The sequence below is a fragment of the Somniosus microcephalus genome, chromosome 8 (assembly GCF_052327205.1).
Source record: "Somniosus microcephalus isolate GS21.2 chromosome 8, FLI_Smic_1.0, whole genome shotgun sequence".
Lineage (NCBI taxonomy): Eukaryota > Metazoa > Chordata > Chondrichthyes > Squaliformes > Somniosidae > Somniosus > Somniosus microcephalus.
The window spans coordinates 209,923,754-209,951,662 of record NC_140994.1 but is presented as its reverse complement, the minus strand read 5'-3'; the positions used below and the strand labels follow the sequence as shown (position 1 = coordinate 209,951,662).

Here is a 27,909-nt window from a genome sequence, read left to right as displayed (position 1 = left end):
CTTTTGTTTCTATCCTTGCTTCCCTTTCCTCTGTCTCCCTGCACAGGTTCTTGTGATCTTGTAGTTGTTCTGGCTGGACATCTTTGACAGTTGAACACCCCAAGGAGACATCCTGGGACCACTATTAAATGATCTTGATAAAAAACATTATCTTACAAAGTGTCCACTATTATTTTATAAACTAACAACTACTTTATTTGATCGTTGGCATCGCCTCTATTCATGTGTAAATTATGTCTAAACTATAGCCAGTTTTCACTAATCTGACTTTCAGTTGGTTGAAAACCAACTCCAAAAGCTGTTTCCAGCAAACCACCTGGACAGTGACAGCTAAGTTCCAGCAGTACAATTGAAATGAAAAAGGAAGCTTAACTCCATTTACCCACAGAATTACAGTTAGACTTGGTTCAGATGGGCGTTTGTACCAGCAACACAAAGACTGCTATAGCTGACTTCAATATTTTGTGTCAATCCAAACATCCTCCTCGTCCAGTACTAACTAGCTGTGATGTTCTTGTTTGTGAAACTCTAACCTAGAGAGCGTCACTGGCTGGAAATTATACTTTGTATGCAAGAGTTCAAAGACAGTGCGAAACATCTCTTACTGAACTGGAATCTGCTCTTCAGGTTATGGGAAGTCCGTGATTTGCTTGTTCATATCCCAGTACAATTTCGATCACGGGAACTGTAGTATAGTGGTTATGTTACTGTGCTAGTAATCCAGAGGCCTGGACTAATGATCCAGAGACGTGAGTTCATAATCCCACCACGGCAGCTGGGGAATTTAAATTCAGTTAATTAAATAAATCTGGAATAAAAAGTTCGTATCAGGAATGGTGACCATGAAACTATCGGATTGTTGTAAAAACCCATCTGGCCTTTAGGGAAAGAAAACTGTCGTCCTTACCTGGTTTGGCCTATATGTGGCTCCAGACCCACAGCAATGCAGTTGACTCTTAACTGCCCTCTGAAATGGCCTAGAAAGCCACTCAGTTGTAACCGCTACAAGAAACAATAAGAATAAAACCGGACGGACCACCCGGCATCGACCTCGGCATCGGCTATGGACACGACAATGGCACTTCCAGCCTAGTCGACCCTGCAAAGTCCTCCTCACCAACATCTGGGAACTTGTGCCAAAATTGGGAGAGCTGTCCCACAGACTAGTCATACTCACAGAACCATGCCTTTCAGCCAATGTCCCAATTCCCTGGGTATGTCCTGTCCCACCGGCAGAATAGATCCACCAGGGGTGGTGGCACAGTGGTATACAGTCGGGAAAGAGTGGACCTGGGAGTCCTCAACATTGACTCCTGACCCCATGAAGTCTCATGGCTTCAGGTCAAGCATGGGCAAGGAAGCCTCCTGCTGATTACCACCTGCCGCCCTCCCTCAGCTGATGAATCAGTACTCCTCCATGTTGAACACCACTTGGAAGAAGCACTGAGAGTAGCAAGGGCACAGAATGTACTCTGGGTGGGGGACTTCAATGTCCATCACCAAGAGTGGCTCGGTAGTACCACTACTGACCGAGCTGACCGAGTCCTGAAGGACATAGCTGCCAGCCTGCGACAGGTGGTGGGAGAACCAACAGAAAGGAAAAATTTACTTGACCTCATCCTTACCAATCTACTTGTCACAGATGCATCTGTCCATGACAGCAGTGGTAGCAGTGACCACCGCAGAGTCATTGTGGAGACAAAGTCCCGTCTTCACACTGAAGACACCCTCCATTTTGTTGTGTGGCACTACCACCATGCTAAATGGGATAGATTCAGAACAGATTTAGCAGCTCAAAACTGGGCATCCATGAGGCGCTGTGGGCCATCAGCAGCAGTAGAATTGTATTCCACCGCAATCTGGAACCTCATGGCCCGGCATAACCCTCACTCTACCATTACCATCAAGCCAGGGGACCAAACCTGGTTTAATAAGGAGTGTAGAAGAGAATGCCAGAAGCAGCACCAGGCGTACCTAAAAATGAGGTGCCAACCTGGGGAAGCTGCAACACAGGACTACATGCACGCTAAAAAGTGGAAGCAGCATGCTATAGACAGGGCTAAGCGATCCCACAATCAACAGATCAGATCAAAGGTCTGTAGTCCTGCCACATCCAGTCGTGAATGGTGGTGGACCATTAATCAACTAATGGGAGAACGAGGATCCATGAATATCCCCATCCTCAATGATGGTGGAGCCCAGCATGTGAGTGCAAAAGACAAGGCTGAAGCGTTTGCAACCATCTTAAGCCAGAAGTGCCGAGTGGATGATCCATATCGGCCTCCCCTCCTGAGGTCCCCACCATCACAGAAGCCAGTCTTCAGCCAATTCGATTCACTCCACGTGATATCAAGAAATGGCTGAGCGCACTGGATACAGCAAAGGCTATGGGCCCCAACAACATCCTGGCTGTCGTGCTGAAGAACTAGCCGCGCCTCTAACCAAGCTGTTCCAGTACAGCTACAACACTGGCATCTATCCGACAATGTGGAAAACTGCCCAGGTATGTCCTGTTCACAAAAAGCAGGACAAATCCAATCCAGCCAATTACCACCCCATCAGTCTACTCTCAATCATCAGCAAAGTGATGGAAGGTGTCGTCGACAGTGCTATCAAGCGGCACTTACTCACTAATAACCTGCTTACTGATGCCTAGTTTGGTTTCCGCCAGGACCACTTGGCTCCTGACCTCATTACAGCCTTGGTCCCAACATGAATTCCAAAGGCGAGGTGAGACTGACTACCCTTGACATCAAGGCAGCATTTGACCGAGTGTCGCATCAAGGAGCCCTAGTAAAACTGAAGTCAGTGGGAATCGGGGGGGAAAACTAGCACAAAGAAAGGTGGTTGTGGTGGTTGATGGTCAATCATCACAGCCCCAGGACATTGCTGCTGGAGTTCCTCAGGGCAGTGCCCTAGGTCCAACCATCTTCAGCTGCTTCATCAATGACCTTCCCTCCAACATAAGGTGGCATAGTGGTTAGCACTGTTGCCTCACAGCGCCAGGGACCCGGGTTCGAATCCAGCCTCGGGTGACTGTCTGTGTGGAGTTTGCACATTCTCCCCGTGTTTGCGTGGGTTTTCTCCGGGTGCTCCGGTTTCCTCCCACAGTCCAAAGATGTGCGGGTTAGGATGATTGGCTATGAAAAATTGACCCTTAGTGTTAGGGGGATTAAATACATGGGGTTACGGGGATAGGGTGGGATTGGTGTTGGTGTAGGGGTTACGGGGATCGGGTGGGATATGTGTCGGTGCAGGCTCGATGGGCCGAAATGGCCTCTATCTGCACTGTGGGGTTTCTGTGATTCTGTGATAAGGTCAAAAATGGGGATGCTCGCTGATGACTGCACAATGTTCAGCGCAATTCACAACTCCTCAGATAATGAAGCAGTCCATGCCCGCATGCAACAAGACCTGGACAACATTCAGGCTTGGGCTGATAAGTGGCAGGTAACATTTGCGCCACACAAGTGCCAGGCATTGACTATCTCCAACAATTGAGAGTCTAACCACTGCCCCATGACATTCAACGGCATTACCATTGCTGAATCCCCCACCATCAACATCCTGGGGGTCACCATTGACCAGAAACCTAACTGGACCAGCCACATAAATACCGTGGCAACAAGATCAGGTCAGAGGCTGGGTATTCTGCGGCGAGTGTCTCACCTCCTGACTCCCAAAGCCTTTCGACAAGTAAGGAATGCGATGGAATACTCTCCACTTGCCTGGATGAGTGCAGCGCCAACAACACTCAAGAAGCTCGACACCATCCAGGACAAAGCAGCCCGCTTGATTGGCACCCCATCCACCACCTTAAACATTCACTCCCTCCACCACCGGCGTACTATGGCTGCAGTGTGTACCATCTACAAGATGCACTGCAGCAACTCGCCAAGGCTCCTTCGGCAGCACCTCCCAAACCTGCGACCTCTACCACCTAGAAGGACAAGGGCAGTAGGCGCAAGGGAACACCACCATCTCCAAGTTACCCTCTAAGTCACACACCATCCTGATTTGGAAGTATATCGCCGATCTTTCATCGTCGCTGGGTCAAAATCCTGGAACTCCCTACCTAACAGCACTGTGGGAGTACCTTCAGCACACAGACTGCAGCGGTTCAAGAAGGCGGCTCACCACCACCTTCTCAAGGGCAATTAGGGGTAAGCAATAAATGCTGGCCTTGCCAGCGACTTCCAGATTCCATGAACAAATAAAAAAATAAAAACAATTTTGTTCCCAGTCATCTCCAAGATGTATTTTCGGGAACATCTGTGTTTGTTGTACTGTAATTGGCTTCAGCTGCAACCTGTTGCAAAAACTAACATTAAAACAGCAATTTGTGTATGGGAGATCCTTATAATTTTAACCACAATGGCCCGTATTTTTCGACCAGAGGCCTCTCGCGGGCGGAGGCCTGCGATCTGGAAAAATCTGCGCCCTTACCTGAGGGCTCCCGGGACGCACACGCTTCCACTCTTGGGCCTCTCCAAACTGCCGGTGCGCAGGGCCCACGTAACCCAGAGGCGCAGGCAGTTCGCAGTGTCCCTGGGATCACGTGGGCCATGGGGAGCCAATCAAAGAAGGGAATCTCCCTTCATACATTTGACAGGATACCTGTCAAATACATGAATGGAGTTCAATGAAAAAACATAGTAACATTTTTAATAAATTGAAAAAAAACCCATCACATTTTTAAAATGACTTGAAATTACAATAAATTAAGTATTTTAAACAAAAATTTAATTTTTTGAAAAAATAATTAAAGTTTTTTGCAGGGCTAAAAATAAACTTACCTTTTTTTAAAAGTATTTTTAAATGATAAATCAGTGAAAAATTTTCTTTTTCACTTTTTTTCAACTCTTATCCTGGTAAAAGCAGCCCTTACGCCTGCATTTACCAGGCTTAAGATTTGTAAGGGTTTTCTGCGGGCGGAGATTCTCCAAAAAGCGGAACTATCCGCTCGCAGAGGCCCTTCTCTCGAACAGCCGGAGGATCCGTCAAGGCCATTCTTGACAGATCGGAAATGCCAGATTCCAGCGCATGCGCTGTTCATGCCTGAAACCGGCATTTCCGATGTCCCTACGGGTGGGTACACAGCGCGTACACACCCGTAGGGATCGGAATATCTGGGCCAATAGGTTTACCCTATTGGATTAAGCCTAAAGTTATCTTTGGAATATCTTGTGCAACTAGCTGTATGGGGTTATCATATGTTGTTTTTTGGAGGCTGACATACAGAGCTTGTAGATCAAAACCTAAATTACCATTTCATTTACAGTTAATGTGATCAGGCAGAGAGCTGTGGCTGACTTAAACTGGCCAATGATCAGAAGAGAAACAATACTGATAATCAAATCAACCAGTTAACCCTTTAACTGACCAGTTTCCTCAGAGCACCAAAAATGTTGTTTGCTGTGAAGTTATCTTTGATCAGTGGTTTGAAAAAAATTCTTATTGAAATTCATCCATTTTTATATTCAGTAAAATACTCCAAGCTTGTTCTGATTTCATATATATAGTCCCTTTCAGTTTCTTGTTTTTTTTCCCCTTCCCCTTTTACATTTACCATTCCTTCAGCAAGAGGGCAGGCAAGTAACCTGTGCCAGTTCAGTGCTGTAACTGGTAAATTGCATGCGTGCTGTTGACCTGTATAAACAGTTAATAGGACTTGTGTGGGAGTGCCTTTTGTTGCGAGGTGAGAGATGCTCATCAGCCTACAATTCCTTGCACAACTGTCCATTATTCACGTCTGAGCCTTCAGAGTGAGTGTCAGCAGGCTTGTTGTCACAGAGCTCACTTAATGTACGTACCTGTGCAGTGGTCGTCTGACAACAGTTAGTAGTAGGATCCTTGCTGATTTTTTTTGCCTGCCCTCTTGCCGAAGGAATGGTAAATGTAAAAGGGGAAGGGGAAAAAAAACAAGAAACTGAAAGGGACTATATATATGAAATCAGAACAAGCTTGCAGTATTTTACTGAATATAAAAATGGATGCATTTCAATGAGAATTTTTTTCAAACCACTGATCAAAGATAACTTCACAGCAAACAGCATTTTTGGTGCCCTGGGGCATTGAAGCCAACCAGTACTATGACTAAAATTGGTTAACTCAACACAGACTGGGGATTGGCGCTCCTCGGCCTGTACAGCTCAACTGCTCACTGACTCAACAAGCTGAGCCATCGACAAGCCACAAAATATTGTGGTTTGAAGGAAAAAAATGAACTGCCACTCCTTGAGGCTACTATTATAAGTAACAGTACTTAGATTTTGATAGAGCTCTGTGGCATCAAAATGTCTCAAACCACTTCAGACAGTTATTGTAAGTGTAGTGGCTTTTGCAGTGTGTGACTTTGAAAACTTCAAAAAAAAGTGCATACTAGGCCAGCCTTAGGGAAAATGGCGCCCTGCGTGAACTTGTATTTTGGTGCCCTTTCTTTGAGTTTAAGGATGCAGTAGTATTAGCAAAAGTTTCAGGAATAAAGCTGTAATCTCAAAAGTGTTTTTTAATTTAAATAATAAATGATATAAGTCATAAGAAATTATAGCTAAGTGACAAATAAACTAAACATTAAATTAAACACTAAACTAATAAATAACAATAACAAATAAAAAACTTTGTTCACCAAGATATTTTGAGCCACATTATTCTCGATAGACAGAATGGCCAGCGAAAATAGCCTGTCGTCTCCTGTGGCCAATTGCAAATAATTTTTTATGAGCTTCAACTTTGAGAAGCCCCATTCGCTGCTCGCCACCAATATGGGCATGGCTAACAGGATCCGGAGTGCTAGCCATGTGTTTAGGAACTTGCTCTTGAAACTTGAATTTTGCTCTTCTTGAGGAGCACTACAGTCCGTTGGAAGCAGACTTTAGAGATAGCCAAGTTCTTTGCAGAGGTCGATGCTATTAATGTCAGGCCCTCTTGACCATGGAGCAGCCCCCCACTCCCGGACCACAGTGCCCTGGGTGGTCACCCACCCGTAAGGCTGGCCCTGAGTGCATAACATAATAATGGAAGTGGAGCAGAGCTGCAGCTCAATGCTGCACAGTTGAGCAGTAACCTTTGGATGCACATGAGAAATCCTGATACTGGTTGCACCACTAGCAGGAGACCAGGTGTATCCCTGCAAAGGGTGAGGGGGAAATTAGCCAGGAAGCCATTCTGCTGTCGGGAATCTTCTAACAACAGAATCAAGAGCGACACTGGAAGGTGTCTGGGAGTAGTTACCCACCTGCCCTCTCAGCTAGGGAAGGATAATGGCAAAGGAACCCCACAGACAGCAGGGAATAAGGGGAAGTGGTAAGTGGTGGAAATTTAATACAGAAAATCAAAATAAAGTTAACACAAACAAAAATCTGGGCAAATACCATCTTGTGCGTGATTTTGTTTCTCCAAATATAAATATGGGTTGGTTTAGGAAAGTGTTAAATATGCAGCTGTCGTATACTGACCTGATGTAAGGGAGTAAGCTGCTCTTCACATCACTAAATATTTATACTTTCATCCATGCCATATTCAAGCTTCATTGTTGGCACTTGCAGTAGATTGACTGCTTAAATATTTTGAGATTTAATTTCTTTTGACCTAATGGCTTTAATGTCTTGGGTATTAAATTGATTTTTCTGAAGGTCTGTTTTTTGGAGGTTGTAATGCAAATACCACCCTCTTCAAAGATGTTCTATAAACTAAACTTGTGTGTTTTTATGCTCTGCAAGGACTATGTATAATTTGGTGAAAAGCCTTTTTACAGTGAATGGGCCTGAAAGATAGAAAGCTTCATCTCATGATAGATAAGGCATGTCCAACTTACTACTTGTTTTTTTTTCAGGTGGTCTCCATTTGTGAGGGACGGTATGAATTACAGAGGTGTGTATAAATTTCATTATTTAATATTCAGTAGTGCTGGTTTTAAATTCTGGTCCCCGTACGGAATAATGTTGAATTCATTGAAACCTCCCCCTCCCACAGCTCCCCAGTCATTTGAAATGATGGTGAAGAGGCCCTCTGCTTCATCCTTATGATTGCCTTGGGAGGGAAACTGATGGATATTTAAACTTTCTCTTCACCCAAATGGCATCCTTGGGTTTGTGCACAAATGTAATATTTTGCATGTGTCCTTTCACTGCACATACTTGCTGTGTTTCCAGCCAAATAGTTGCCAGTCACATTTATTTTGTAAGAGCTCTTTTTAAAAAGAGGAAAATTTAGTTAAATTTGGATTATTTAAAAACTGTATTTTCTATGATTTTTCACCCCTCTCCTGCAACTACAGGTAGACTATCCTTTATCTGAAAACCTTGGGACCAGCTGTGTTTCGGTTTTCGGAATTTTTCGGATTTCAGAAGGTTTTCATCTCCATATCTGACAACAAACACTGTTGCTTAGCAACAGCTTGTAAACACTCGGGCCCTGCCTTGGAAGCTCTCTGAAGCTGTTGCTAAGCTACAGAGACTCTTTCCACAGCCTGACTGTTTAAAAAAAATGCTAGGGGAAGAAAAAAAAACTAACAAAACGGCTGCTGATTTCTGCCGTTAGATCGAGGTTTCCGGCTCCCCCTGCTCCATATCTGAATTCCTTGACTTAGCGGGGGTCTGGGGCTCGACTGCCGCCGCCAGTTGTGGGAAAGCCGGATATCGGCTGACTCCTACACTAAGCTGGCCCGCAAATCAGGTCGGGGGGGGGGAAGAAAAGACTATCGGACGGGCCGCTGCAGCTATCGGACGGGCCGCTGTATTGTTGGGTTCACTCTCCCGGTACCTCCTTCACACTGCCTGGCTCGGCCTGCAATCTCCTACCCAGGAGGGAACTTTGTGACCCTCTGCTCTGCTCACAGGGAAAGGCAGAGCTCCCGGACCACTCCTGTCATGTTTGGCGCCACTCGGGTCATGTCATGCGCACGACTTACGCTCCACAAAAAAACTTTCGGTTTTTAGAGGTTTTTGGTTTTCGGAAGTGTGGATAAAGGATAGTCTACCTGTACATGATGATCAACAAAGAGAACTGGATAGTTCAGCTGAAGGACATTTGTGTGGGTGATGCTGCTGCTGTATAGTTACCCTGTTAGCAGGCAGTATTGCAAGGAATCCCTCTCCTCACCATGAGAACTTGGCCAATGCCAGCAAAGTGCACCCCTACATGAAGCTGACTGCATAGAGTAGCTTCTGGGTGACCCTGAAGGAATTTTTTTTCATTCATTCATAGGATGTGGGCGCCGCTGGCAAGGCCAGCATTTATTGCCCATCCCTAATTGCCCTTGAGAAGGTGGTGGTGAGCCACCTTCTTGAACCACTGCAGTCTGTGTGGTGAAGGTACTCCCACAGCGCTATTAGGTAGGGAGTTCCAGGACTTTGACCCAGCGATGACGAAGGAACGGCGATATATTTCCAAGTCAGGATGGTGTGTGACTTGGAGGGGAACTTGGAGGTGGTGGTGTTCCCATGCGCCTGCTGCCCTTGTCCTTCTAGGTGGAAGAAGTCACCGGTCCTGTCGGAGGAGCCTTGGCAAGTTGCTGCAGTGCATCTTGTAGATGGTACACACTGCAGCCACAGTGTGCCAGTGGTGGATGGAGTGAATATTTAAGGTGATGGATGGGGTGCCAAGCAAGCGAGCTGCTTTGTTCTGGATGGTGTCGAGCTTCTTGAGAGTTGTTGGAGCTGCACTCATCCAGGTGAATGGAGTGTATTCCATCACAGTCCTGACTTGTGCCTTGTAGATGATGGAAAGGCTTTAGGGAGTCAGGAAGTGAGACACTCTACGCAGAATACCCAACCTCTGACCTGCTCTTGTAGCCACAGTATTTATGTGGCTTGTCCAGTGAAGTTTCTGGTCAATGGTGACCCCCGGGATGTTGATGGTGAGTGATTCAACAATGGTAATGCTGTTAAATGTCATGGGGAGGTGGTTAGACTCTCTTTTCTTGGAGAATGTGCACTTAAAGGGACACCATCCATTAACATCAATGCAGCAACATTAATGACTTCATTAGATGACTTACATTCATAGAATTTTACAGGACAGAAGGAGACCAATTGGCCATCAATCTCTAAAAAAGCAATAGAAAGAACTTGCATTTATATAGTGCCTTTCACAACCCCAGGACATCACAAAGCGCTTCAGAGCAAATTAAATACTTTTGAAGGGTAGTCACTGTTGTAATGTAAAACAAAAGGCAGCCAATTTACAAACAGCAAGATCCAATAAACAGTAATGAGATAAATGACCAGATGATCTGTTTTAGTGGTGCTGGTTGAAGGATAAATGTTGGCCAGCACACTACGGGAACTCCCATACACTTCTTCAAATAATGAGGTCCCATCTGAAAGACGACACCTCCAAGAATGCAATACTCTCTCAGCACTTCAATAAAGTTTCAATCTAGATTATGTGCCCAAGTCTCTGGAATGGAACCCACAACCCTCTGAGTTAGAGGCGAGAGTGCTACCACTGAGTCAAGGCTGACAGCTATCCTCTTAGTCTTGTTCCCTGCCCTTAACCCATATCCTTTTATATTTTTCTTTAAAAAATATTTATGCATTTTGTTGAAATTGTTACAGATTCTGCTTCCACCATTGTCTATGGAAGGGCATTCTGGCCTAGAAATTGGGTTGGGGTGCCAAAGTGGCGCAAAAGTCGCCTGAGCGCAGGATTTAGCGCAGCAATCGGAGTGATACCGATCGCCAGAAATTCAGTTTCAGTGCCGCTCGAGGGACACGGGGCGAGGCTTGAGGCGCTCCGCGTCCCTCTTAGGGCACTGAAACTGATTATCGCAGCGCAACGTGCCTAACGCCACCATTAGCGCCCCTACTGAATATCGCGGGAGACGCAGCCAGTGGCGCTACAGCCACTGACTGCCTCTTTAGGCGCTAACAGGTGGCGCTACTCACCCAATTTCTCCCCCTGTATGTCTTAACAACCATTTTCTTCAAAAATTATCTCTTACCTTTACTCTTTTAGTGATGACATAAATTTTATACCCATTACCAGCTCACCAAACAGTGGAAATAGTTTTTTCCCACCTACCTTATGAAAACCCTTCATAATTTACAATACCTCTATCAGATCACCTCTTAATTTCTTTGTTCTAGTGAAAAGAGCCTCAATTTTTCTTGCCTCTTCTCATAACTAAAACTTCTGATCCCTGGTGTCACCTTAGTGAATTTCTTCTGTATGCTTGTCCATCATCCAGTTCTGGAGGAGCAGAAATTTTCTCCAATTAAATATTGGGAAGACTGAAGCCATTGTTTTCGGTCCCCGCCACAAACTCCGTTCCGTAGCCACTGACTCCGTCCCTCCCCTGGCAACTGACTGAGGCTGAACCACACTGTTCGCAACCTTGGTGTCATATTTGACCCTGAAATGAGCTTCCGACCTCATATCTACAGCATAACTAAGACCTCCTATTTCCACCTCCGTAACATCGCCTGTCTCCGCCCTTGCCTCAGCTCATCTGCTGCTGAAACCCTCATCCATGCCTTTGTTATCTCTAGACTTGACTGTTCCAATGCACTCCTGGCTGGCCTCCCAGATTCTATCCTACGTAAACTTGAGGTGATTCAAAACTCGGCTGCCCGTGTCCTAACTCGCACCAAGTCCCGTTCACCCATCACCCCTATGCTCGCTGATCTACATTGGCTCCCGGTTAAGCAATGCCTCGATTTCAAAATTCTCATCCTTGTTTTCAAATCCCTCCATGGCCTCGCCCCTCCCTATCTCTGTAATCTCCTTCAGCCCCACAACCCCCCAAGATATCTGCGCTCCTCTAATTCTGCCCTCTTGAGGATCCCTGATTATAATCGCTCAACCATTGGTGGCTGTGCCTTCTGTTGCCTAGGCCCTAAGCTCTGGAATTCCATTCCTTAACCTCTCCGCCTCACTACCTCTCTTTCCTCCTTTAAGACGCTCCTTAAAACCTACCTCTTTGACCAAGCTTTTGGTCACCTGCCCTAATTTATCCTTATGTGGCTCGGTGTCAGTTTTTTTTTGGTCTTTTAATACTCCTGTGAAGCGCCTTGGGAAGTTTTACTGTGTTAAAGGTGCTATATAACTACCAGTTGTTGTTGTTGTTGTTTGCATGGTCTTGACATCCTCCCTAAACTAGGATGCCCAATCTGGACACAATACTTTAACTGCCGCTAACCAATCATTTGTATGGCTTTAGCACTAGCTCTTTACTTTTGTACTCTTTGCCGCTATTTAGTAAACCTAGGATCCTATGTTTTTGTTACAGCTTTTTGTCATCCCACTTTTAGAGTCTTGTCTTATAGGAGCAGCTCTATTTAAAGGAGCTGAATTTCCATTTCCATAATTGAAATGAGTACTTGCTGAAAGTTAATGACTTGTATCTCGATGAATGTTAATTCATATCTTTTACACCACGGTCTAAACATTTGCCAGGCAGCTGCTTTCTCCTAATGATGTGTTAGCACTCATTATGTAAACAAAAATATTCTCTGTACAAGTCCAAAAATACACAGAAAAAAAGGAAAAATGTTGCATGAGTCAGCACCTTCAGGAGGGATGGGGCGAAAACTAAAGAGGAGAAAAAGAAAATTAATATCAATTGTTACTATTTTTAAAAAAAAGTTATTGATATTGATCTTATTCCCATCCTTTAAAGGGAAACTGTCTTGCTGAAAAGTGTTTAACAGTGAGGAGGCAGAAAGGCTAGAAGTATTATCATTTTCAACAGAACGTTGCCATTATAATTCCTTTTTGATTCAATTTACAGGCATTTATGTTTATAAGCAAATGGGAGAGGAAAGGGGTTATGTCACAAACATGGTGCCTCTTTAAGATTACACTTCAAGATTTTGGAAATGATGAAACTTTAACAATAAATTGCAGCTAAAGCACTGGGATTCCTACAGATCCATAGGGCTGGATTTTAAGGAGGAAGGTGGCGGGTGGGGGTGTGTGCTGGGGGGTTGCTCCGAGGCGGGCAGGAAACCCGGGAGGCCTGCTTTCCCGCGGACCCTGCCGACTTTAACAGCAGGGCCTGATTTGCATGTGAGACCTCAGTTTTCCGCCCGCAGCCAGCCAGATTGAGAGGCTGGCTGGCTGACTGCAGGCGGGTAGGCCTGTGGCACCAGGCTGCACAGAGGAAAGAGGGAGTGATTGTGGTGGGGGGGCTGGGAAGCGGCCACAGAAGCATGGGGGGGGTCCAAGGACGCTGGCAGTCCGAGAAATGGCCACAGGTGCACGACGGGGGGTGGAGTCCGGGGACAATCGCGGACCAGGAAGTGTCCGCAGAAGCGCGGGGCGCTCTCCCCAAGATCACGGGCCGGGAGGAGCTGGGGCTGAGGGTGGGGGGGTGGTTCTTCAGAAGCTAGGGAGCCGGGAGCAGCACGGGGAAGGCTGTAGGAGCAGAGGGGGAGGCCTCATGGAGGCATCGTAGGCCTGTTGGGGGGAGGGGTGTGATTGGTGGCCTGGGCGGGGGGGGTGGGGTGGGGAATGGAGGCCTGGCGGGGGGGGTGGTCTCTGATTACGGAGGGTGGGTTAGGTAGGGACCCTGAATCTAGGAGGTAGGTATAAAGGCACTTATCTCTTGGATCCAGCAGTCCCCGCCTTGCTGAAATAGCGTGGCTAGTGGTGGAAGGAGGAGTGAGAGAGAATTTTAGCTAAAGGAGCAAGTGTCAGCTAGAGAGAGAATGAGAGCAATACTGTATACAGGAAGAGAGGGAATGATGCAAATATGAGGCCTACTAGAAGGAGAAACAGCATTAGCACGAGGACAAACATTGCCAGCATGAGGCCAATGAAAGAGAAAGCATCACCATGTTCTCAAACAGTCAGAGAAACATGCTTCAGCAGTGAGTCAAATATGTGGGAATGCAGAACTTTAAAAAATTCATTCTAGGTATGTGGGCGTCGCAGGCAAGGCTGGCATTTATTGCCCATCCCTAGTTGCTCTTAGAAGGTAGTGTGCCGCGTTCTTTGTAATGGCTTGATACAACAGAATGGCTTAGGAGGCCAGTTCAACCACGTTGATGTGAGAGTGGAGGGACATCTGATACCAGCTTTTATATCCAGATTTTCTTAACTGACTTCAAATTCTCAAACTACCATGGCATTTCAACTCACATTCTCTGGATTATTAGTCCAGGCCTCTGGATTACTAGTCCTGTCACATAACCACTACACTATCATACCCAGCATGGCCCACCACTTTATTAAATCTGGCCCACCATTTTATTAAATCAAATCTTATTCCAAATTTTGAAGAAATGGATGATGTCGATAGTTTTAGCCAGGTATTTGTATTATTAAGCAGTCACCACAAGTGGGACAAAAATGAATGGGCCGGCCAACTCAAGACACCACTGTGCAGAAAAGCACTCGCGGCATTTTCCTTTGTTAATCCTGCCGATCATGGGGACTATGATGTAAAGCATGCCATTCTCGGGCTTATGATTTAATGCCTGAGGTGTACAGGCAGAAATCTTTAAGAAACTAAGTAAGAATCCAGGCAGTACTTACAAGAAAATGGGTATCCAGCTCGAAGAGGCGTCTGGAAAGCAGAGGTTTAACAGACTCCCAGGTTCTTTGCCATTTATTTTTTTAAGGGACTGAATTCTGGAGATAGTTCCAGAAGAGTTAAGAATCTGATTACTTGATTAGAAGGGTAAAACTCTTGACTAGGTGAGAGGACTGAGTTGTAAACACTTCATCTGTCTTGATCCTATTCTCTGGAACTCCTTCATTAAAACCCTCAGACTTGCTAATTCTCTCCAGTTTTAAAAGCCTCCCGAAAATGTCTTTTTAACCATACTTTGTCATCTCTCCTAACTCCCATACTACTGCTAAGCATCTTTTTCTCCTCTGTGCCTTGTCATGTTTACTATGTTAAAGACACTATATAAATCCAAGTTGTTACTGAGTTAGTGTCAGCTGTGGCTCAGTTGGTAGCACACTCACCTCTGAGTCAGAAGATTGTGGGTTCACAGTCCCACTCCAGGGACTTAAGTACATAAATCTAGGCTGACACTCCAGTGCAGTGCTGAGGGAGTGCTGCACTGTCGGAGGTGCCGTCTTTCAGATGAGACGTTAAACCGAGGTCCTGTCTGCTCTCTCAGGTGGACGTAAAAGATCCCATGGCACTATTTCGAAGAAGAACAGGGGGGAGTTATCCCCGGTGTCCTGGCCAATATTTATCCCTCAACCAACATAACAAAAACAGATTATCTGGCCATTAGCACAATGCTGTTTGTGGGACCTTGCTGTGCGCAAATTGGCTGCTGCGTTTCCCACATTACAACAGTGACTCCACTTCAAAAGTACTTCATTGACTGTAAAGCGCTTTGAGACGTCCGGTGGTCATGAAAGGCGCTATATAAATGCAAGTCTTTCTTTCTAATTTCTTCTTTCTTATTGAAAGATTAAAGAAAGTTGAGCTCTTGGGGCTTGAAGGCAGATGATTGAGGAGCTTACAGGTATATAAGAAATGGTTTAGAAAAGGTACATGGGAACACTATTAAAACTAAAGCATGAGAGTAGGGCAGGTAGGCACAGGTTCAATTTGACTAAAGGCAAATTTAGAATTAAGATCTGATATTAGGAAATTGCTCATGTAAAGAATTTTGAATTAATTCCAAAACTTATTTCTTTCTCTAAAAATTATGTATATTTTAGCTTTCCAGTGTTACAATAATTTGCATTTGTGTAGTCATTTGCTAGATATTTGATACAAGTAATTATAAATTATTTAAAAATATTTCCCTTATTTCATTCTTAGAAATTATGCATCCAGTTGGGTGCAGTAACACTGGCTGCTGTGAACCTGAGAAGGAGGTGACCCTCAGTGCTGATGATGTGAGCAGCGATGACCAGTTTGACTTGTGTTCTTCTCAACCGGACAAACTTTATGGAAACAGCTACAAGCCGATAAGCTGCGTAAAACAAGAATCGTTGGAGGAGCCGAATTCGCAAATGGGTGTTGGAAGAAATGCAGAAGCCCAGAATGACCTGAAAAGGAGGAAAAACATTTTCCGAGCAGGGAAACGAGGAAGACCATCAGGGACAACGAAAGCTGCCGGGTACAGAACCAGTACAGGCCGACCTTTGGGAACAACAAAGGCAGCTGGGTTTAAGACCAGCCCGGGCAGGCCCTTAGGCACTACCAAGGCAGCGGGATACCGGGTCAGCCCAGGAAGGCCCCCAGGTACCATGAAAACTCTCTCCCGCATTTCTGGTATCGATTTCCCGCCATGTAGCAGTGCTGCTTTTAGCTATTCAATGGTGCACAACAAAGCATTAAGTGGACCCACTGAGACAAATAGAAACATGGAACTGAATCAGTAAAGATCAGTAAAGCATCTGCCTTGTTTTTCTATAATCTGTTCTGTTTCTTGACAAAGTAGGGTAACTTTTTATACAACATATTGATCTGCAAACCCATGATATAGGATTCACAGCCACCCTGTTAAACAGTGTAGAGGTTGTGGAATCCCAGCCCTAACTAATGGGCATAATGTAGTTTTCTTTTGTGGTGGTATGGTACTGCATTGCTTACAGAGATAAAGCTACATCCCTTTTTGAATGATCTATTAGGGTCCAGTTTCATACACGATTTCCTTTTTCCTCAGCACATGCAACCTTCTTGCATTCGGAAGAATTATGAGGGAGGGCGGGGCAATTGTCTTGCAGCTTGAGGCAGTTGAAAGTCTATATGGCTTTAACTGATCTTTTTCGGTCTGTTGCATGTAATAACTGCCATGACAGCCCCACTAACTTTTTCATTAGTTATTTTATTGGACATTAAATATTTAAACATCGATTGAAAAAAATGTTAATGATTACAGAAAATAGAGAAGTTGTAATCTGCGCGTGTAGACGTTAGTACATTGGCTCTCACGCTGCATTGGAGCTGCTAGGGTCCCTTTGATTACATACGTGCGTTTGTGGTTTCTTATTTGAATTCTTTTAGCTAGCTTATTATTTTTGCCATGGGCAGTATTGTGAGGGGGATAGCTGTTGGGTTGCAAGAAGACTTGTCTCGCTGAAGTTCAGCCTGGAAGTAGCGGTCGACTGTTGCACAGACTGGTTACCAGGGCAGCTCATGGGTGAGGTTACTATAGGAGGTGGGCACAGCAGTACTTCATGAGAGATAATTATCAGGCAGGTTTAATGACTTCTTGCAGGATGTTTACCCATGTGATACAGAATTGTGTGGCAGTTGACTTTTACTGCAAGTTAACTTCCACAAAACTCTTGTTGGTAACCAAAGTAGTCTTTATTAGAAATACATTTTCCCATGGTTACAAACCGCTGTAAAACTCCCCACATTGCTCTTTAATCGAATGTTTTTGGGAACACTGCTATATACCATGGCCCGTAATTTGCAGTCAGCGGCGAAGCAAAGGCGCTCGCTGCCGGCCCCGAAGAAAGCTGCCCACAGAGATCTCGTGATCTTGAGAAGTTTGCCTTTTTCGACGTTCAAGTGATTTCAGCACTCTGGAGTGGGAATCCCTAGAGCGATGCTGCCGTGACAGCAACAAGCTGTCTAAGCGACCAATTACATTGCAGAATTCTCACAGACAGGAATCTAGAAAATGAGAAGCTGCTTTTATCCGGACTTTTTATAAATGTTACAGAGAGCGAAACAAAGATTGGGAGTTTCACATGGGAATAAGGTAGAACCTGAAATATCATGAAGAAACATTTTTAAAATTTTAACGTTCTTTAAAAATTGTAATTTTTATCATAATGGAGAATTTTGACACTCCACAAATATAAAAAATAGTTTTTCAGGGCTAGAATGTTTGTTTACCAGTCAATAAGTTATTAAAACCCCAATTACACCTATTCCATTAAGGCTTAACATTTAATGGGGTAGTTAACAGTGATATTTCTGGGGAAAAGACCAAGTTTTCATCAGTTCCACTGATTTCCCTGATTACCCTGATTGCCGGCTATTGGGGGAGTGGGGGGTGTATTCATAGCGCAGCCAGTGTCGGAACAGTGAATGACTGACCGCAACTTCAGGATTTGTGCACTTAGATGTGCATGCACTACATCCTGAAGTTACAGTCAGTTTCAAAGGGGTAATAACGGCAAACACTGTTAGTTCATCGATATTACCCACCGCAAATTCCGGCCCCATATTTTTAAGGATCTAGGAGTGGCTGTCAGGAAATCTAATGTAGCTGTGAATCCTGCAGGTGTTGATGTTAGATGACACATCAGTTGATTCTCTTTTTTTGTGAATAACCTGTTAGAATATTTAGAATTTTTAAAAGTAACTGTGAGTTGCTAATGGGCAATTAATGGAAGAGACAGCCACACTAAAGGGCGAAATGTTACTCTTTATTGTTGGGGGGGTACACTACAGCTGAAAGAGGAAAAGTAATTGGTTGATCAAATGGAACAGGATTTTGATGCAGAGAATGATCATAGGAAACCTGCTTTTGAGCAGGCTTAATATTAAGTGAAATGACCTGCATTCGGATTCAGCTGCCTGGGTAATCTTCTGCACAGCTGAGACAGAAGGAAGACCGACTGTGAAGAGACTGCTGCAAAACAAAAATAATACTTAAGACTAGAAATGCTGTAACTACTAAGTAATCATTTATAGATATTCAGTTAGGAATGATATTCTTTAATTTTAGTTAAAGATTTTAAAATAGGCACAGATTTTAATATAGGCTCAGAAGAGGCTTGAGAAAGGAGAACATTGTAACACAGTTGCAGTTAGACTGAAGGCTGTTGTTCACTGGTCAAGGCACTTTCACTATTCATTTTGAAAGATCATCTTTCATGATTGTAGGCCACAAAATAGTGTCCATTAACATTCCAGTGTGGAGACCATCTCCTTGGGTATGTTTGCCAATCTGCTGTGCTGGCTTTATCTATTGCTATCAACAATGATGTAACACCAGTGTTGTTTGCCCCAGTCCATTTGACCCTCTGAGCGTGGCAGATTACTGGTAAAAGACATGTATTGTACCACCTCCACTAAACAGATAAGTTGCTATTTTTAAAATTGTGATACTTAATCATTCATTGGGTTTGAGCAAAATCATGTGTAGTTATTCTATTCTCCAGAAGATTTAACTTTTTTTTTAAAAGGTTGCCTTCTTATAGGAAACAGATCCTTTTCCAACCTGAGCAAAATTTTAATTAGACTTTCTGTTAATTAATATAAAGTATCAGTCTGTTTATATTTTAAATGCTGTGGATCCATTTTGAAAACTGTGTTAATGCTGCATAAAAGTAACTGAATCTATAAACTCTGGCGGTTCAGTAGCGTAAACAAGAAAGCCTACACCAGAGACAAAATACAGCTGTTAGCATCCTGATTCTAACCGTTTCAGTAGTACAGGTGGCACTGCACCATGGTCACTGTGTTTTGTAAAATAAAAATCTCACTTGCATGGCATTCTGTGTATGAAATGCACTTAAAAATAAATGCAATGTAATATGAAACCTTTTTTTTGCAAAGCTATACAATATCTCTCTATCTCTATTAGTATTTAACAGGCAAAAGCAAGACCGAAGGAAAACTCAACAGCCAGAGAGTTAAACACTGTACTTTAACGCTTCTGCATAATCACAATTGGACATACAAAAGGGTTGATTGACAACTACGTGAATCGTTCCTAGTAAGGCAGGTTTTCACATTTATTAAACATGTACTACTGTAATGGTAACACTGATGTTTTCATTGAAAGTATTCCATGTATGCATCTTTAAAGTTTAATTACATAATTGTGGCACCCCTTGTAGCGACTATTGTCACCAATCCAGCACTCGAGACATCTTCTACTGTCAAGAATATACCTCGGACTGGTTTTACATATCCAGCAACTCTGTTTCCTAAATCAAAAAGCTGAGTTATCTGTTCCATAATAAAACCATTTTTTCCAGAAATCCTTGCAGACATTTTTTTAAATAGACTTGTAAGAGAGCTGTCTCTGAGGCTAATATAGTAGTAACAGCTTAAATACTGTACATACATATTGAAGCTTATAGCTACACCACTTGTGTGAAAGAAAACCTTGCTCAATATTTTATATTGGCAAACAGGTAATCTTTAGGTAACATAGATACTGTATTTTATGGACATTAGTTGATGTCTGCCACCAGATGCTGCTGCAAGTGCTGGAGATCACTAACCTCGAAGGATCCTCGGTTGTAGGGTGCTTCTGTTTCAAACACTTCTGTTACATGTTGACAAAACTGCATGCTTCAACTTTGCTGTTACGTGTGATGCTGTATGTTGTACTGTATACACAACTGCCTCATCAGAATGCTTCTATGTAAGGAACATTGTTTAACAAGTACTGTTATATGATAAAACTGTTTTATATTTGGAGCATGATTTTTTTCTTAGGTGGGAAGGTGTGGTTAATTTTTTTTAATGATTTGGTGGAGGCTTCCTTGATGGTTTAGTGGGTAAATGAATCACATGGTGTGGTATGGGCTGGGAAAGTTCCAGGTTTAGTCCCTGTTCTTTGCTAAGTTGTCTAATTTGAACGGAGGTGGCAGTGTGAGGTGCTATATGGGGACATGGTTGTACTCAGCTGTGATGTTCTCTATCGCTGATTAACCAGCTGGCAATCTGTCTAGGCAGCCTTCAGAAGACGACTGAATAATGGAAAGAAAAGGGGGAATGACCACTTATAATCACAAAATTTTACAGCGAAGAAAGAAGCCATTCAACTCATTATGCCTGTGGCCGGGTCCCCAAAAGACTCATTTCCTGCCCTTTCCCATTGCACTCTCAATATTTTCTTTGGGTGAGGAAATTGCTGCTGACTCTCACACAATTGCACCCAACTTTGAGTTGCCCCCTTAAGAGAAAAAAAGGAGAATGTTGGGGAAAGTAAATTCTGTTCTAAAATTATTAAATCTAGAAAATGATCTAAATTTGGATCAAAATGTTCTGGAACATTCTTTCCCCGCCCCCCACTATCTCTGGATTTGAATCTGATATGGAATGTGAAAGCAGAATTATTTTTTGGAATGGGTCAATGGGATGTTTTTAAAGGGTACTGCACCCTATTTTTAAAAAGTATATTTTGACAGCATGTCAGCGCCACAATCCTCACTGTTCTGAAGCATATGCCGCGAAGACATGGAGAGACCCTGCTTAATCATTGTATTGTTACTTCCTCCTCTTCCTCCTCCATGCAGTGCATGCAAGGAAAGTATACTTCAAAAAAGCCTGGTTTTGAAGTAAAAAAGGAGACAAGTAATTCAATATTTGGCTGAAATATTATTCTGTCCTTAAAATAATTAGGGCCGAATTTTAGAATCTGATATTCCGGATAATATATCCCTGGGATAATTATTCCTTCAGATAATTCCTTTTGGGAAATCTATCCATTGTGAGTTGTCAGACATTGTGGCAAGGAGGCGGACTGTTTGTTGCCCATGTAAAGAGAAACTAATTTATCAGCTGGATATCTCCACAATAGAGAAACAAGCAGTTTGTCACATTTAAAGGAGGGCTGTGTTGGCAAATTCATTTTTGGTTGAAAGGAAAGACACCCCAGTTACAGTGTTCCTTCTCCTTCATTGACAGCAGGTGGAAAGAAATGGACTGAAATGTAGATTTACCAAGGGTAACTGGGGGAAACAAATTCTCTCTGGGGGTAAATTCAAGTTTGATGGAATTAATCCAAAAGAAAAATCATGCTTATTTATATCTTTATTTTGTTGTGCAATGCTATTTACAAAGTATTTGTTTGCATTGGCGTATATCACAGACACATTTGAAGCAATTTACTGAATAGCTTCCCATTGTTGCACTTTCCCTTGATAATCTACTTGCTTTCCTTTGGTCAGGAGAGTAGACCAGCTAGTTAAAGTCTCCATGTGACTTCAGTGCTGCAGCTGCTGCTACTTGCTGTGCATAGCACTTGCGGTTACTGCAGATTGTGAGAGTGCAGTATTAGTTTATTTTCCTTTCTGAGATGCAACCCTGCTTCAAAGAGGCTGCAGGGCTCAAGGGTCAGGGACTACTGCAGCCTAACAACTATGTACAATGGATATCTTTGTGAAAGTTGTTTGGTAAATCTTTTCAATTAAGCAAATAGTAATGTAAATTATATTGAAATGCATCAACACGTTACATCAATTTGGCAAAAGTTATACGTGTTACTTCTGCCTCCTCAACTCCTTTCCACCAAAAATAAATGCCTAACCTCCCCCCCCTTGTCTTTGTGGAGATAATACCATTTAAATGTTACGGCATCAGGAATTTCTTGATTACAAGGTAGAAATTACTTCTCTTTTAAAAAATTCTTGACGAGTGTAACTGTAATTATAGTAATCACATTTTTGGGTAGTTCTAAAAGTGATTTTTATTGAATATATTTGGTCAGGAAATCGCTCTTCTGTGTGCTTTTATTTAGGTCAAAAAATACTATTTTTCAGGTTTATTGATCTAAAAATAGTTCTGATTAAACGTTACTAGTCCTGATCTCAGAGTTACTGGTCTGTACATTATAGAGTGATGAGGTATGTTTTCTCCCCCCACTCTAATTTTTAAATAAAGGACTGTGTATTAAATTCACAAGTGATACATTACAGTTTTTTATTTCAAATTATAGTTTTTATTGAATGTTCCAAATTCCATTCTTGTAATACACTAAACACTTGCACTGTACTAATTCATTTTTTTGTGGGCAATCCACTGCTCTTTCTCTCTCCGCATCCCCCCCTCCCCCGCCATAAAAATTAATTGTGGTACCCTGCTATATCCCTTTCAGTTCTCACATCACTGTCATCTTTATTTATCTTTCACTTGCATTCAGTTATTTCTAATGCAGTATGTTGGTGAGAAGTTCACATTTTAAAAAAAAGTAGCTGATAGTTGCCTGGTACGATTATGAACAAATAGAATGTGAGTTTGCATGTGTGGTTCTTCACAAGGTAGGGCCTTGATGTTGACTGTATTTCTATGGAAAGGTGCCAAGCTGACACCTGGAGCATTCCTTTTGAGGAGGGAAGGACACTCAGAAGGATAACTACCCCTGCTTGCTTTTGTGAAACTTAGTAGCTGGCAAAAGAGCTTTATTAGCAGACACCTCAGAGCAAGTGTCCGGCTTAGATCACACCAGGCAAATATAGAAATTTCTGCCTTCTTACCTTTCATCCGCAGTTTAAACTGTGGTTATTTTCTTTGCTTGCAAGATTATTGACTATCGTGATTTTTACTGACCTCTAATGGATTTTTAGTTAACCTTATTAATCTATAGTTATTTATTTATTCCTCTTTCTGTCCTCTCACCATTTACGTTTTGCTTCCTGCGTGAGAGATTTGGTGAGCAGCCTATGCTGCACCCATATTTCTGTCCATAACCTTTAACACTTCACTTGGAGATGTGAGTGCAGCTTGGGGTGACTTATCCTTTGATTTTGATGTTACTTTTAAACTTCTGTTTAATTCTGCTCCTGATAATAATGGGCTAGATTGAGCATTTGCTGTTTCAGGAATTCTGGGGCTGAATCTGTCTGGTACAATATGAGGGGATAATGCATTACATTTGACTCTGTGACTTTTTTCCTGAATATAGAAGAGTGTAAAACATTCAATATAATAGTTTAATATATTTTGAATACTTTTCTTTCCAAAGTATCTCTCAATAACTGTTGCCTGCTTTTCTTGTCAGATTTGCAGGTTTTTTTCCATTTTTCATATTCCCTTTTAAATTCTTTACCCCTTCCAAATGAATATTTTCCCTACCTGTTTCAATAATGCTTGCAGGCAACAGCAAAATAGGGTGGGAAAAAACAACTTTCAATCACGATCTACTGTTACTAGCAATCCCTGATATACAGCAACAGCTTATTTTGGAGCCTAATAATTGTATTTAGTTTCTTTTGAAGAACAATGAACTTGCTTTTTGCACCTTGAATTAGATGATACACCCATCTAAATAAGTCGTTCCTGGATCTTGCTCCAATATGATTTTGGGTTTTTGTGCTTTTTAAACTCTTCCAAATATATGAAAATTGCAAAGATCACACACAGCTGATTTAATGGGGGTGAAATTGGTTTTCAGCAGTAGTGCAAAATGGACATTAGCGAATCGGCAGTAAATAGAAAATTGGACAGGGTGTAAAACAGGCGGATGATTCGCTAACACTCGTTTTGCGCTACTGCTGAAGATCAATTTCATTTCCTATGTCTTATAATATTTTTGTACCAATCGCTTAGAGTGCAATGTTAAGATGTTTTGAAATTGTCATCATAGCTGTGCAGCAATATACAAGTTATTTTGTTTAAAATCTAATGGTTTGGCAATGGGGAAGTCCTGGTGCAACACAAACAGCACAGTTGACTTACAAACTAAATGTGCAATATACATTTAGCATTTTGGATGGGATTTCAGATGGTGACTATTTAAGAACAAATAATTAGGACACCCTGTCCCAATAAGGAAACCTAAGTTCAGTTGTCCGTCTCGGGTGACATTGTGGCACTTGGGTTTCAACCTAGATAGTGAGACTTGTGTCAGATGGGCTGTCTGGGAGATGGGAAGGGACAACTGGCTTAGGAGGGTTCCTTCTGGGTCAAGAAGAGCTCATAATGGGTTGACCAAGAACAGTTATTGATGTTGTAGTTTAGATTTTCCTCCTTTGGTGTAGTTCATGCCAGAATGGTGCGTGATAGAGTTTAGACAGACTGAAGTGTGCTGTTTGCACCCAGATTTCCTAGGTCAGCTTATTAGCATAGTTACAGGTCCAGATTTGGATGAGTGTAGGGTGCACACTAGTGGTGGGAGTGCAACATTGCATGTAAGTGAAATTTAAAGAGCTGGGGACAAATATTTGTACTCTGGAGACCGTTTAAAAGAAGTCTGAACCCATTAGCAGCCTTTGTCAAGGCTGAAGAGCTGGGGACTAAAGAGAAGAGCAAAACTGAAGGGAAAGGACACCTGAAGTGCAGGCATGCCTGTACAGGGAAGTGATGGAGCAGGTATGCACCCAACCCTCTGTTTGATGAATGCTGAAGTGGAGGGTATGCGGCGTGCAGTGCTTTGGGGGAGGGGGTCGGGGCGTTGTCCTCTACCATTCCACAGCACCATTCCCATAGGTTAATATTGCAACATACCTACAAAATATGGAGCCAAGTTTCAGGCCAGAGAATCATTGAATCATAGAGCACAGAAGGAGGCCATTCAGCCCATTGTGCCTGTGTTGGCTCTTTGAAAGAGCCCCACTCCCCTGCTCTGTCCCCATAGCCCTGCAAATTTTTATTTTCAGGCAGTGCATTCCAGATCATAACAACTCGCTCTATGAAAAAAATTCTTCTGATCTTTCCTCTGGTTCTTTCGGCAATTATCTTAAATCTGTGTCCTCTGCCGACCCTCCTGCCAGTGGAAACAGTTTCTCCTTATTCACTATCGAAACCCTTCATAATTTTAAACACCTCTATTCAACCTCCCCTAACCTTCAGAGCTGACCATTACGTCACTAAATGTGCTAGTTTTATGCTATATGATAGCAGCAGATGTGCTTTAAGCACTGCATTTGGCTGTCTGCTGACCATTACCTGACAAGACAGTTTCCCATGGTCAGTGCCAGCTAGATGGGCCTCCAGAAATGATTGGCATCTTGGCTGCATTCATTCAGGAACCCTGCATTCCTTCTTTCCTGCAGTGCCACTGAAAGCATGACATACTATGAATAGGGTGCTTCTAAGAAAGCATTGAGCACTATGATCAAGCAGGCATTCACATATCTTCTCGATACCATTGTGTCTGCTGGCTCAGCTTTAGAAAGGGGAACCTCCACCTGAACTAATTGCCTATCAAAGTGAGGTATGTCTATCTCTGTCTGCGGATGCAGATGTACAGGTACCTCCAGAGCACCTCCCATGAAGCCTGACCTGCCTGGCATCCCTCCATAGGTCTTCCTTTTCTTCCAGCCATATTATTTAGGGGAATTCCCATTGGGAAACCCAAGCTAGTGGGGGTAAAGGCAGAATTGTTTTTTTAAAAGCAATTGGCACAAAGCCTCATGAGAACCGTGCCAATGGGGAATAAAACAATAAGGAAAAAAGTTAAGGAATGGCTAACACATTTGCCTTTCATACTGCTGTGTCCTTTCCATGACCTCCAGGATACTTACTGCTGCTTAGCAACCATGGCACTCATTTCAAATAAGCGTTCTTTATGTTTGATGTCCTGCACATCAGAAATTCCCCCCAGCCTACTTCTCTTCTCGCCTCTCAGTTTTTTTCCATGTTATTTTGTCATTCTTCTTGGTCTAGACTGTTCTCTTTTTGCTGCTTGCCATTTTATTGTGAATGGAATGGTTTGTGCTAACACAGACTGGAACCTAACGAACACATTGAGCTTGGAATTACTCCAGCCGTACTGTATTAAATACTCAGCCATTCCACTTCCAGGAGTAAGTGAGTAATAACGGTCCTCTTTCTCTTGCTCGCCCTTTGCTATTGTTTTCAATTTTTAAAAGTGAAGCCGCTTAACACAGGGTACAAACAAAATTTAAAGCAGTACACCAGAAAGTTAATGGAAGAGAACAGGGTTTATGATGCAACCAATACAATACATTCATGCCTATTGTGTTCCTCAATTATGTTGTTGGTACCATTTAATTTATTTTGCATAATAATTTACCACTTCTCAACATCCATCTGCTGATTGGCTCTGATGATGTCCTAAATAGTGGGAGTGTAACACAAGCAGTTTGCATAAGCTATCAGCACCCTCCCAAAGTTGTACTACATTTCATAAGTCCTCCAAGTTGTTATTTCACATAATATGTACAAAATGTTTAACTTTACAGTTTGATTTCCTGGGCTTCTAGGTTGTGAAGTCTGCCGTGACATTGCCTTTTGAAGAGGTAACAAGATGATATGACTGCGTTTATGATAGTAGTTCACCTATATATAATGAGACTGAAAGGGTTTGGTGATAGAGGCCTTTTTTAAACATTAAATGTGATACTAAAGTAATATTTACAGCATATATATGATGCATTATATAAAACAAAACTTTGTGATCACATGAAGAGCAGTATAATGTCTGCTTGTTTATCATCTGTTGGGAAAATTTGACATTCAGCACTAAGCAAGCATTAATAGTTGTTTCTGAAACAGATGCAATTATGTCTTTGTTGCTGTTTTCTGCTTAAAGATATCTTGTATCCACTACTTTGTAAATATTTATAATAAATAAAGTTTTAAAAATTAAAATGAAAGATTTTTCTTCGAACATCTCCCTGATTGTTGGGATGTTGTCTTAATGAATGATCGACACAGTCAGGTCATATTTTTATTGACAGACACATTACATGACTCTCCAGTGTACATGAATTCACTACACAGTAGATGGGCTAAATCACTCATGGTTTAAGATTTTTCTTTACTTTTTATTATCTGATTTAAAGTTATTGAGGATGACATTTGTTTTGGGTGGTAGCACAAAATGGCCTATAGCGAATTTCCACCCCCATTGCCTTTAGACCTCTACAGGTGCCTCACTCTGATTGAGGGGACAGGTAGCCAGTGCAATCCCAAGCCTCTGTCAGTGTCTTCTGTACATGTGTGCTACCTCCACTTTATGTCTCCTTGTCACACCACAGCTGAGAGTGGGCTTCACTGTGTGTGTGTGTGTCTCTCTCCCACTCTTTCTTTTTCTGGAGGGGTTACTGCAGACAAGAACCCTCATCGCCTCACTCAGTGGAATGGCAGCTAGTGTTCTGGTTGCTCATCTCCTCACCCTTTTTTGATCGACATACATTAAGACGGCCATATTTATTAAAGTAGGTTCAATTATCTGTGAAATGGTAGTCTTGGTTGCTTTTGACAGGTGGTCTTTACCTACACATAATCTCTAACATGGATTCTACTGTAGCTTATTTCTCACATTCTAACAACATACATTTTGTCAGTATATAAAGTTTATATTTCAGATGTTTCACCTCAAAATA

The 27,909-nt window shown here is 42.7% G+C and overlaps 1 protein-coding gene across 2 annotated transcripts in view; it reads left to right on the top strand.

The window, feature by feature from the left end:
* Positions 1-22,522, top strand: part of c8h5orf24 (chromosome 8 C5orf24 homolog) — a 49,327-nt gene extending 26,805 nt beyond the window's left edge. The window contains exons 2-4 of one of the 2 annotated variants that reach the window (XM_085995662.1): positions 7,835-7,872; positions 15,737-16,162; positions 19,470-22,522. In XM_085995662.1, the coding sequence (XP_085851788.1) occupies positions 7,860-7,872; positions 15,737-16,162; positions 19,470-19,522 (492 nt within the window). In that variant the 5' untranslated portion in view covers positions 7,835-7,859 and the 3' untranslated portion in view covers positions 19,523-22,522. Of the gene's footprint in view, positions 1-7,834; positions 7,873-15,736 lie in introns of both variants that reach the window. The other variant, XM_085995660.1, reaches the window with a different exon arrangement.
* The last annotated feature ends 5,387 nt before the right edge of the window (positions 22,523-27,909 follow it).